Raw genomic sequence first — 12,237 nt, 5'->3', positions numbered from 1 at the left:
GTTATTTTGACTCTGTGTGTGGATAAAACAGCATTCATGCTAAACAATGCTAAAATAACGGTATTTCTACTTTAATCACTTGTTGGCCACTTGGGGAAAATCTACTCTTCAGCTTTTCATCGTCGTCATTGGCCGTCATCATCCTGACGTTGGTAGTTGTAGTTTTTCTTGTACTTTAATACCCCGGCGTCATTAGCTATTTCACTACATTTCCCAGGTTACCCGCGGCCGCGCCTCCTTCACTCTCTCCGCCTCCCCTCCCTCTCCACTGGGCCGCGAGGAAGTCGCAAGATGGCTGACGTAGCTTGGAAGTAATGTTCCCCTCTGCAACATGAAGCCGTGACCGTGGAAGAAAGCGAGGGAGGCACCATCGGGCTTTTCTTTTTTATTTTCTTTTAGTTACTTTTCTTTTATTTCGTCAAACGCCCATCTCATTCCGCGTCGTGTCCACCCCGGGACTCGTCTTCGGGAGTTGACGCGTCAAATCACGCCGGGGACCGCTGCCAGGAGCTAACAGCTAGCCACACAGTTAGCCAATGTTGCTAAAGCTAGCCGGTCTGCCATCCAGGCGCACAGAGTGATAGTTTCTTTTAATTGTAATTCCGACGCTCGCCGTCAGAAATGCTGCACACCTGATGATTTTAGTGCGGAATAGATGTGAAATGTTTTAGCTGTCAGACCGACGTGGAGGTTTTTCCGGCTGCTCGGTGTAACATCATGTCCGCTCACTGGCCATCCAGCCCGCGCTGCTAGCTAATGCGCAGTATTGCGTCTGCTTCATGTAATTGTTTTACAGGCGTTTCCGAACAGTATCCGCCGCGTCGCGTCTCTCTCCACTGCCGGAGCTTTCCGCGTCGAAGCCAAATTATGGGAGTAGATAAAATGCTAAACTTCTGCTCGTAGGCGGCTCCACCGGCCTCGCTGGCATCGAACCAGAACCCCGCAGGGATGGACGCCGAGCGGAGCATCCGCGGTCAAAACTGAGAAATAGCTAAAAAAAAAAAAAAAGTGACGCTAACCGACGCGCTTCTACCGGCGTGCGTGGCGACTCGCGTTACCGGATAAGTTTTATTTTTTTGCGGGGTTAACCGACCCAGTCCGTCACTACATCGGAGACCAGCTAGCTTGCCTGAAGCGCACAGCTAGCTACAGTCTCGCCGCACATCACGTCGCAAACACGGCGTACAGAACGTATTCAGAGCCCCCTCCCGGGCAGACGCACCGGCTCAACAACACCGTCATGGGCGTGCAGGGGTTCCAGGAGTATTTAGAGAAGCGCTGTCCCGGGGCCGCGGTCCCCGTGGACCTCCTGAAGCTAGCCCGCACCGCGGCCCGTCTGCCCCCCCACCACCACCACCACCACCACCACCCGCATCACCCCGGGCCCATGCCTCCCCCGCCCCCGCCTGTCAGGATCCTCATCGACGCCGACTCCGGCCTGCAGCGCCTCTACGGCGGCTACCAGACGGACTGGGTGTGCGGCGGCGAGTGGAACGCCATGCTGGGCTACCTGGCCGCCCTGTCGCAGGCGTGCCTGTACCAGGGGGGGCTGGAGCTGGTCGTGGTTTTCAACGGCACGCTGGGGAAGGAGCGCTGGCCCGAGTGGGCGCGGCGAGCTCAGGGCCAGCGGCAGACCGCGCAGCTGATCGTCAACCACGTCGGCAGCAAGGCCACCCCGCCCCCGCGGGCATGGTTCCTGCCCCCGGCCTGCCTGAGCCACTGCGTCCGCCTCGCCATGTTCCGCTTTCGAGTTCGGGTAAGAAGTTCGACACGTTTGTTCAGCTCTGAGCCGTTCTTGCTAAGTCAGTCCTGATCACTGTGTGTGTGTGTGTGTGTGTGTGTGTGTGTGTGTGTGTGCGCGGGGGGTGGGGGGGGGGGGTGTCTGTCTGTCTGGCCCTTCTCTAGTCTGCAGGGGGGGGTCGGTTTGCATCCTCCTTCATTGGGCCATGAACGCTCACTGATTACTCAGCATGAACTCGGTGAACCTGCTGAAGGCCTCCTCTCTCTCCTGGCCTCCTCTTGTCTCCTGGTCTCCTCCTGTCTCCGGGCCCCCTCCTGTCTCCGGGCCTCCTCTTGTCTCCGGGCCCCCTCCTATCTCCTGGCCCCCTCCTATCTCCTGGCCCCCTCCTGTCTCTGGGCCTCCTCCTGTCTCCTGGCCTCCTCTTGTCTCCTGGCCTCCTCTTGTCTCCTGGCCCCCTCCTGTCTCTGGGCCTCCTCCTGTCTCCGGGCCTCCTCCTGTCTCCGGGCCCCCTCCTATCTCCTGGCCTCCTCTATCTCCGGGCCTCTTCCTAACGACGGTATTTCCTGTCCCTGCCGTTCGGCTGATGGATGGACGCCGTTCTGCTCATCGGCTCTCTTCAGAAATAAAGAACGCTTCTGAAACTAAATGTGAATTTACGTTGTGTTTCAGGCCGGGACGCTTTCTGAAGCCCGAGCAGTTTAACTACTTTAAATGCGCGTTTTCATGTCAAATTGAATCCTAAACCAACAGAAGGGAGAAGAGTCGGGTCTCGGTTCAACGCTTATGGCTGATGAGATATTTATTTAGGCCTTTACTGTGTCTTTATGGTGGTAAAAGTTTAATTTAATGAAGTCACTGAAGCGGTTTTAACTTTTAACATAAAAGTTATCACGTTTTACCCCAAATGAAAAAGTCACGATATAAACACGTCTGGTATTTATTCCTGCCGCCGTAACTGATCACGTGAATGTTTAACGGGGTCGTACGTTCGTACTTTCCTTGATTGGAGACAGGAAATGACCACGTCGTTGTTTAGCGGTAGTTGCTCCGCCCTTCCGCTCAGATTGGTTGCCTGTGCTTCTGATGCGTGCTTCAATGTCGCCCCGTTTCGCTGTGCGTGTCTCTGTGGGATGAACCCGGACTCTGCTTTGTGGTTCTGCGTCTCCAGGTGGTCCAGACGCTGGACGACCACCACCAGGAAGTGCTCTCTCTCTACAGGGACTTTGCATTTGCCGGCCTGATTGCTCAGGATTCAGAGTTCGCCCTCTGCAACGTTCCCGCCTACTTCTCTTCGCACGCGCTCAAGCTGAGCTGGAACGGCAAGAACCTGACCACGCACCAGTACCTGCTGTCCGAGGCCGCCAGGCAGCTCGGCCTCAAGACGCAGCACCTGCCGTGCTTCGCCGCTCTGCTGGGTGAGCGACACGCGAACACGCCGCCGCCCACGGTGCGTTTCGGGTAGCGGCGAGGAGACGACTCGGAGCGCCGCCGAGGTCGCTGGAAAATGAGTTCCACCTGAAATGTATCAAATATCTAGAGTTCATCCCCACCGGTGCTTCGGTTTATCTCTGGTTGCCACGGTAACATGGATAACAACTGACTCGGGAACCGTCACAACGGTGACATTGAGTGGCTAGTGCGAGCTAGCATCATGCTAGGTAGCGCACTGAGAGTCAAACCGAGTCTGCAAAGAACCTGGGACATAAACTGAGTCCGGGCCCCCCCCCCGCCCCCCCATTGACCCTGCAAACGTCTGAAAGCGTTTCTCTCCTGCAGGGAACCACATCCTGCCTGACGAGGACCTGGCCGCCTTCCACTGGAGTCTGCTGGGACCAGAACACCCGCTGGCTTCTCTCAAGGTACCGCGGGGGTCCAGGGCGCCGCCTGCACGAACCCTGCGTAGCTGCAAGTAGTCCCCACACCTGCAGGGGGGGGGGGGGGGGGGGGCTCGCCTACTCAGAGTTAAATGTTAACACCTCGATCACCCAAAAAGCGTCTCCTCAGACCTCCAAACCGTCCTGAAGGAGCAGGGCAGAACCGACTCCTCCGTGGAGTCCCAGACTGAGGGGTTTCTGTTGATCTGGCTCTCTTTAGGTAGTGCCCGTTGCCATAGTGACACTGGTCGCTGCGACGACAGACGGCTGACATTGTTCTGGGTGCTTTTTTGATTTAGAAGCGATCGTAAAACAAAACCGTCTCTTTTTCTCCAGCTTGACTTTGTTCGATTGCGTTTAGTTGGTTCCAGCAGCGCCGGCGTGTTCTGAAGGTTCTGTTCTCACGCAGGAACGCGGGTCAGAGGGAGAACTGAACGTCCTGTTCTCCTCTGATCCCGCTGAACGCGCCGACACGTCACGTGAGCTGCTGCAGGAAGTTAAAAGCTCTACGATGTTAGCCTCCTCGCTAATGTTTCAGTCTATAAATAGCATCATCAAACCCGTCTGCCCCGCCCTCCCCTCCCCCCCGCAGATAAAGATATTGATTCAGTGGCTTCTGATTGGCCATCGGCTTGAATAAACCTCGGCTCACGTTTGAGGATCAGCTGAAACGAAGCTCGTCCCTCGTGGGCAGAGGAAGCGTCTCGGATTTTTAGTTTACAGAGCGTCTTTCAGGGATCGGGGCTTGTTGGCGGGTCCCCGACCCGTCCCTGACCCGTCCCCGACCTCCTCAGGTGCGCGCCCATCAGCTGGTGCTGCCGCCCTGCGAGGTGGTGATCAAGGCCGTCTCTGAGTACGTGTCCTCCATCAAAGACCTGGGAAACCTGGACGCCATCGCCAGGGACGTCTTCAAACAGTCGCAGGTGAGACGCGCGGCGCTGGGTCGTTTCTAGGAGACGTTCTGAGAGCGGTGGCTCTGACGACGTCCTGTCTTTCAGTCTCGCATGGAGGACAAAGTGGAGCGCTTCAAGAAAGCGGTGGAGTATTTCTCAGCTGCCTCCAAGCCACGCCCCCTCAACATGGGACCCTCCTCGTTCATCTGTGAGTCCACCCGCCGCCATTGTGTAAGGAGACCAGTTGAAACGTCCTTTTCTACTCCCTGCAGTACCCGGGTTTGGACCCAACCCGTTTGGGGGACCGCCTGGACCCATGGGACTGATGCATCCTGGAAAGAATCAGGTAGATTAGAGGCTCCGCCCCCTCCACGCTGCCTGTGTTGCGTCTCTCCTGCTCCCTTTTCCGTTTTCTTTCCCTCACCTTTCTGCCCTTTTGCAGTTCCCCCCTCCCCAGGTCCCAGGGTTGAAGCCACCCTATCAAAATATTCCGTTTGGACCTGGCTCCGCCCCTCTGTTCCAGAATGCCCCGCTGCCGCCCCATGACTGCAACGATTCACTGGCGGGCAAGATGGGCTTCACGGATTGGTCGGCTCCATACGATTCCGCTCAGGGGGGGAATCGATTGCCCAATCACCACGCCGGGACTCAATCTGGTCCCTCCCCTTCTCCCTCCTCGTCCTCGGATGGCGACGAGCACAACGACAGCAACTCAAAGTAAGTGCTCCGACCAATCCGAGGAAACGGCGAGCTGGATCCTGGAGGGGGCGGGGCTGATGAGTGCTCCGTTTTCAGCCATGTTTCCAAGCCCTCCCGGTGGGATGATCCAGCCGGAAGGGGGGGCTCTGCCTCTGGAAACGGTTCCCAAGGCAACGGGAGCAGGTCAAACATTCCGTCACTGCTGTCTATGGCCACGCGGAGTCACATGGACATAACCACGCCCCCTCTGCCTCAGGTGTGTGAACGGGAGGAGTAGAACAGCGGATGGCGGCGGTTCTGGAGTCTGAACGTTTGTTTGTTTGTAGGTCAGCGCCGAGGTCCTTCGTGTCGCCGAGCACAGACACAGAAGGGGACTGATGTACCCCCAGATTTTCCACATCTTGACGAAGGTACCCCCCCCTCCGGCCTCTGAAAGGTCGTGTCTTTCACCTTTCTGGTTGAAATGAAGCCATCGCTGTGCCCCCCCCCCAGGGAGAGATGAAGATGCCGGTGTGTATCGAGGATGAGTGTAACTCCGAGCTGCCTCCCGCCTCGCTGCTCTTCCGTGTGGCCAGGCAGTACGCTTACGGCGTCCTGTTCAGTCTGGCCGAAACGCACCGCCGCCTGGAGAGGCTCGCTCTCCGCAAAAGGGCTCCCCTGGAAGGTGAGGACCCGGACCCGGACCCGGACCGGGTCCTGTCAGTGGAGCTTTTATTACGTCGTTGTCGCTGGTCATTATGGATCTGATGGTCCCTGAACAAGTTAGCGTACATGCTGCCAGATGTAGCGACACCGTACGGCCACCAGGGGGTGGCGCTGGCCGCCTGCTCAAGTCTCCGCACCCCCCCCCCCACCCCCCTGTCTGCAGTTCCTCCCGTCATAGTGAAGGAGTGGAGCAGCGGTAAAGCCAAGTCGGCCCTGACCCCGGAGCTGGTCCCGGCCCTGTGCTTCCGGGAGTGGACCTGCCCCAACCTCCGGCGCCTGTGGTTGGGCCGGGCCAGCGAGGACCGCTCCAGGAGAACCAGGGCCTTCCTGGCCTGCCTGCGCTCCGACTGCCCGGCGCTCCTCAACCCAGCGCAGGTCCCGCAGCACCTCCTGCTGATGTGCTGCGTGCTCAGGTACGCTGCCGGCGCCGCCTGGTCCAGCTAGCGAGAGACTGTTGATGGTTTAGTGTTGGCCCCTCCTCCCTCTCAGGTATATGATGCAGTGGCCTGGGGGGCGGATCCTCCAGAGGCACGAGCTCGACGCCTTCCTGGCTCAGGCGGTTTCCAGCCAACTCTACGAACCGGACCAGCTTCAGGAGCTGAAGGTCAGACCTCCCTTCGTGGTCCACTCTCCTCCCCCTGCTCCTCTTCCTCCTGCTCTTCCTCCTGCTCCTCCTCCTCCTGCTCCTCCTCCTGCTCCTCCTCCTCGCGCCGCCTCCGACTCAACCTTGTCGTCCGTCAGGTGGAGAAGGTGGACGCTCGCGGCGTGCAGCTGGCTTCTCTCTTCATGGCCGGCGTCGACACGGCGCTGTTCGTCAACGATGTGTGCGGTCAGCCGTTGCCGTGGGAACACTGCTGCCCCTGGGGCTTCTTCGACGGGAAGCTGTTCCAGAGCAAGCTGTCCCGGGCCGCCCGCGACAGGGCGGCCCTGCTGGACATGTGTGAGGGGCAGGTATGACCCCGATGACCCCCGACAGGAAGTGATGTCATTCACACCTGCCGTCCCGCTCAGCTGCTCTCCTTCTGCAGGAGGAGCTGGTGTCGAAGGTGGAGAAGATGCGCCAGGCGATCCTCGAGGGCATCAACCTGTCCCGCCCTCCTCTCCCCCCCCCTCCTCTCCCACCGCCTGCCTTCCTCCCCCCTGCCATGGTGCCCCCGTTTTACCCGATGCCTCCTCTATACCCGCCTCGCCCCATGGGGGGCTTCCCCCCCCATCACCCCCATCACCCAGCACAGCACCGACCCAGAGCCTTTCCAGGTACCGTCGGCAGCTTCGGCGCGATGATGTCACACCGGTAGATGCAGATGATTGGTTTACAGACCCCCCCCCCCCCTCCCACACCCCCCCAGTGTTTATCTGAACCCTGCAGCTCCGGCTCAACTCTTCTTCTGTCTCCAGGCATCCAGTCCATCCCCCCCCAGGGAGGAAAACTAGAAATTGCTGGCATGGTCGTCGGCCAGTGGGCCGGGAACAAGCCGATCCGAGGGAGGGGGGGGTTCAACATGCAGGTGGTGTCGGTGGGAGCGGGGCGAGGGTGAGTCGGTCGTTCGCCCCGGGGGTCCGGGTCGGCGCAGGTCGTTGCTCATCGTCTGTTTCCTCGTCCCAGGAGGGGCAAAGAGATCCCGGCGAAGGTGCGGGGGGGGCTGAAGAAGGCACCTGCCAGCAGAACGCAGGTATGACCCGCCGCCCGTCCATCTCGTGGCATGTCAGCAGCTGCTGCATTCATTCTCGTCCTCCAGACGTCGCCGCCGCCTCCATCCAGCCCCCCCCCAAAGCCCCCCGAGGAGGGGGGCGCCGTGCCGGAGGTCGCGACCCCGCAGCTGAACGGCGGCTCGGCGGACCCTGCCATCGGCCAGCCCATAGAGCTGGCCCCCCTGGCCCAGCCAATCCAGTGTGCCTTAGCCAGCAGAGACAACCAATCAGAGGGGCCGGAAGTGGAGGCCCCCTGTTGCCTTGACGACTGCGCGTCGGATGGAGCGCTACAGAAGGAGGAGTGACGGCACCCCTCCCAAGACGCTGTCTGTGTTTGACTGCCTTTCCCTGTTTTTGTAGCCCCACCTGCTAGCTGAGCGCTGTCACACTGAGCAGGAAGTGACGCGAGGCCCCGCCTCCTCCTCTCTGCTGCTCCGTGTGATAGGCCGAAGCGGCTAGCTGTTACTTCCTTTTTAGTTTTCTCATGTGGTTTTACATTGTTTTATGAAGAGAGGTTTCCTCCACGAGTCTGTAAGCGCCCCGCCCCTGAAGAATCCTAAGCGCCTCCCTACCGCACTCACAGTAAGATAAGCTTCAAGCCCCGCCCCCTACTGAGACCCCGCCCCCCCACTTAGAGAGGCCCCTGGTATGTAGGGTTATCCATATAGTTTGAGTTTTCTCTTCTTTTTAGTGGTCCCATTTTTTTAAGCCTGCATACAGATGTTGCGCTCACGGTGACAGATTGGATGTGGTTTCCGTGGTTACAGAATCTCGGCCTGGTTATGGTCTGTAGTTGAGCGTCGATGTGTTAAGTTGCCACCTGGTCTGAGTTTGTCTGATCTGGATTATGAGTCGTTCAGAGTTGGAGCTACAAGCTAGCAGGCTAGCCTTGGCGCTAGCAGCAGGCCCGTTTATTGATTGGTTATCTCACAGGAGCACACGCTAGTAGCGCCGTCTTACGTTGACCTACGTAGCATAGCCGAGTGCTTAGCTGTGCAACCCCCCCCGAAATGATGCACCTTAAGCCCCAAATTATGCAAAACGTTCCCCGTCCTTACAAAGTAAAAGCATTAATATACCCCCCCCGCGACCCTTAGTCCCAAAGCTTTGATTGTACTATCCCAACAGAAGCACTTAACGTTGTATTTAAAGATGATGAATTGAAAAGGCCCCGACGCAGGTGAATTGACTGTCTGTGAGGGGCGTGGCCTGCACACAGGTAACCCCTGACGACGTGTAGAACTGCGTCTAAAGGAGAGATTTCTATTTATGTGGTTTCAGACAAAGAAGCACTTTGTTTTAAAACGGGACCCGCACTGGACTGTCCTCCGGGGACAGTCCAGTGTCCAGTGTCCACTCGGAGACACCTTCTGGAGGCGAGGCCAGAAAAAGAAAAGAGACGAGCTGGAAGTGAACGCCGAGGGTTCCGGCCCGCGTTCAGGCAGGAAGTCTGCAGGAAAGCTGAGAGGACTCCCGACCTTCCCGGGAGTCTTTTCCGGTTCCCATAAAGTATTTCCAAAGTGTATTTTAACGTGGCTCGCCGAATGAGGCGGCCGGTGATATAAAAAGGGTGTGGCAAGAAAGCCCCACAGACCCCCCCCCCCCCACCCCGCTGGTGGTGATTGGACACTGCGGTGTCACTTTAGACCAGTGGGAAACGCGGCCCCGCCCGCCGCGGTGGAGGCTTCATAGGGCGGGTCACATGACAGGGAGAGGGAGAGACTTAGTCTTTGTAGAGATTGAGATGTCCCCCGTCCCCCCCCCCCAGTAGGCTTCCTCCGACTACGGAAACAAACGCACCGTTTATCGGTAGCACAAACGTCGAAATATCTTCACACTGACCACAGGCCAGTCAACAAGAAGCACCTTATTTTCTTACTATGTTGGTGACCTGTGACCTCTGTTGTGCCACAGAATGGACATGGGGGGGGGGGGACGCAACCCAGAGTTATACGTACGCGTCGCGTCTGACGTCCCTTCAGTTCCGAACTCGACTCTGACGGTTCCCCCTGCCGGGGCCGGAGGCCGGTTAACGGGACTAAAAACAGACGCCACGACTCGGCGAGAGAACAACGCCCCCCCCCCCCCCCCCCCCCGAAACGCGTAGAATTACGAGGAGCCGCAAAAGCCGCTGCCTCTACCTTCACACTCGTACAAAACGTTTCCAAAATGGTTGGAGCGTGATCTGGTAGACGATGCCCTAACTCGAGTCGCTCGCCAGACAACCGTTACACACACGCACACACAGACACGCACACACAGACATGCACACACACACACACACACACACACACACACACACACACACACTAACAGACATAAACGTTGAACCCCGAGTTCCTGAGTAGCTCCTGAGGTGAACAACACAATACATGATGTCGTGTCCCGCTCTCGTCCTCGTCTGTTTTAGTTCGATAGATATTTGATCAGTGATTTTTAATGCTTATTATCCTAACCCCGCCTCTTCCCCCTAGTCACGCCCATAGCTGTTCATTCATTTCCTTGCCCCGCCCTCAGATCTTCCACATAGCTCGCACACACACTTTAGATATTGCACACACACACACACCCTCTGTGTTCTACCGCCCTCCCTCGCCGCCGCTCCTTTAGCCCTTTAGGACCGTTTCTATTGGCCGTTTGCTCTTTTCTCTGTGGGCTTGCCCCGCCCCTTAATCAACCCAACTAACAGTAAAGGTTATATTAACGTTGATAATCAGTTTCTGTACGTATCTAGCCAGAGTCTAGAAAAAGAAAATCAGAAAAAAAAAAAATCAAAGAGGTTTTATTCAATTGTGCAAACGTGTTTTTCTTACTATTTTTAATGTTATTCCATCTCATCTAATCCTCCTACCATTGCTTCAGTTAGGACTGAATACGCTTAGCCGACCTAGACATCTGAACTGTAATGATTGCGATTTTCCTTACCTGTATTTTATATGGCATCTGTACTGTTTATTATGTACGTAAGTAAGTATCCCCCCCCCCCCCCCCCCCCCAACTAAAATCGTCGTCTGCACTATATACGATTCTCACGATGTCCCGGAAAACAACCTTCGTGGTCGATTTCTACATCTAAGCTGAAATCTGCACCCTTGCACAAAACAGCGAAGCATCTCCTGTAAACAACCAAAGTACACCTGCCCCCCCCCCATGAGTATCATTATACAGTACTAAATTACAGCACATTTACCCGACGCCTCTGTGGTGACGGCGTTTGTTGCGGAGGCGCAGACAGGAAGTGTTTGTGTGGTCGTTGAGCATTAGCGGCTAAATTAGCCAAACTTGCGTTTTCATTGTTCAGATTGACAGAGCAACTTCTTTTGCAGTACGGAGTCTCCTCGTGTGTTAGCACGGAGGCTAAACATCGCTGAATTTTCCTCTGGAAAACAATCCTGAGATTATTTGAACTCCAAATCAATTTTCACAAACATGGAATGAATTACGAATCATTGATTCCTGTGATGAGGAGAAGAAGAAAGATGAATGAATTACGACAACTTTCCATCCTTAAGTTCGGCTAACACGAAGGTGATTTGACTCAAACGGTTGGGATTTCATTCACATTCTGAACGATTCTCAGTTTGGCGTCAGGAACAGAACAAGGAATATTAAAGGGGCCCCCTTCGTACGTTTCTCTGGGAATCGGATTAAACGTAGACTTCATCTCAGCCGAAGTTGTCTTGAGGAAAATTCCCTTCCGTTTCTGAGCCTCCGAAGAGAACCAAAAGTCCCGGAACAGAACAGCAGGGTGCGTTTCCGCCGTTCCACCGTCTATCAAACGGAACGACCGCACGAGCCGTCGCTCGTGTGCTAGCTGTTGTGTTCGAGCGCAGGATTCTAACGGCACCTTGTTGAGTTTGAGTCTCGGGCTCCATTCTGTCTCTACACTGCCCCCCCCCCCCAGATCCAGTATAATCGCCCAGAACCCCAATGACCGAGTCCGTCACGCCATGAACCACGTGTACCCGTACATGTACTTTTGTGTACCCAGAACCACCTGTGCAGCGAAAAAGGGTCAAAATTTATCCGTACTATTATTCTAGAAATATTATCCTTATTGCTGTTATAATTATGGTTGGTATAATTTGTCATCATTGTTAGCATTATGGAAGCACCAGACTGTGGAAAGATGAGAAAGAGAGGGTTTTTATTTTTTAGTTTAGGTTTTTAGTTTTTTGTTTTTTTTTTACACAAAAAAAGTCTGGTTGGTGGTCTGATCTCACAAAGGGAGGGGAGGAATGGTTCCGAAAGAGACAAAGATGGCAGTCATGTTTGTACTGGTTGGGAAATGACTTACAGTGCTGAAATAAAATTTATTCTTTTAGTAAAAAAAAAGTGTCTTTATTTATTTATACAAAATTAAATTGTTGCATGGTGACCTTGAGAGGTGCATTATAAATAAGATGTATTATTATTATAAACTCCCCTTAATAAAACTGCAGTAAATACTTGTTTTTTAATTTGTAAATAAATGTGAGTGAGGCGTAACAATAAACAGAGCAGCTGTTTCAATCAGGAGAAACTGACTCCAACTGCGAGGAAGATGAAGCTGGGACCTTCCAGAGAAGATGAAGATCCAAACAAACTATAGATTTCAATCAAGGCCTGGTTTCCAGAAGTCCTTGCATGATGT

The 12,237-nt window shown here is 55.3% G+C and overlaps 1 protein-coding gene across 1 annotated transcript; it reads left to right on the top strand.

Moving 5' to 3' along the window:
* The first annotated feature begins 809 nt into the window (after nt 1–809).
* On the top strand, nt 810–7,962 carry fam120c (family with sequence similarity 120 member C). Its single transcript, XM_068746562.1, has 17 exons — nt 810–1,756; nt 2,910–3,156; nt 3,518–3,600; nt 4,410–4,538; nt 4,614–4,716; nt 4,781–4,854; nt 4,951–5,225; nt 5,304–5,463; nt 5,534–5,617; nt 5,700–5,871; nt 6,076–6,325; nt 6,402–6,516; nt 6,654–6,863; nt 6,941–7,169; nt 7,311–7,446; nt 7,519–7,585; nt 7,652–7,962. Exons 1-17 carry the CDS (start codon nt 1,241–1,243, stop codon nt 7,907–7,909), a joined length of 3,108 nt encoding a protein of 1,035 aa, XP_068602663.1. The 5' UTR covers nt 810–1,240; the 3' UTR covers nt 7,910–7,962.
* Nucleotides 7,963–12,237: the final 4,275 nt, after the last annotated feature.

Source organism: Brachionichthys hirsutus, chromosome 2 (assembly GCF_040956055.1).
Source record: "Brachionichthys hirsutus isolate HB-005 chromosome 2, CSIRO-AGI_Bhir_v1, whole genome shotgun sequence".
In the NCBI taxonomy this organism is placed as follows: Eukaryota; Metazoa; Chordata; class Actinopteri; order Lophiiformes; family Brachionichthyidae; genus Brachionichthys; species Brachionichthys hirsutus.
The sequence above is the reverse complement of the archived record's forward strand: the minus strand, read 5'-3'. Positions and strand labels throughout refer to the sequence as shown.

Coding starts and splice junctions, on each gene's coding strand:
- fam120c (XM_068746562.1), top strand. CDS start 1,241: ATGGGCGTGCAGGGGTTCCAGGAGTATTTAGAGAAGCGCTGTCCCGGG. Junction 1,757..2,909: donor TGTTCCGCTTTCGAGTTCGG/GTAAGAAGTTCG, acceptor CTGCGTCTCCAG/GTGGTCCAGACGCTGGACGA. Junction 6,864..6,940: donor TGGACATGTGTGAGGGGCAG/GTATGACCCCGA, acceptor CTCCTTCTGCAG/GAGGAGCTGGTGTCGAAGGT.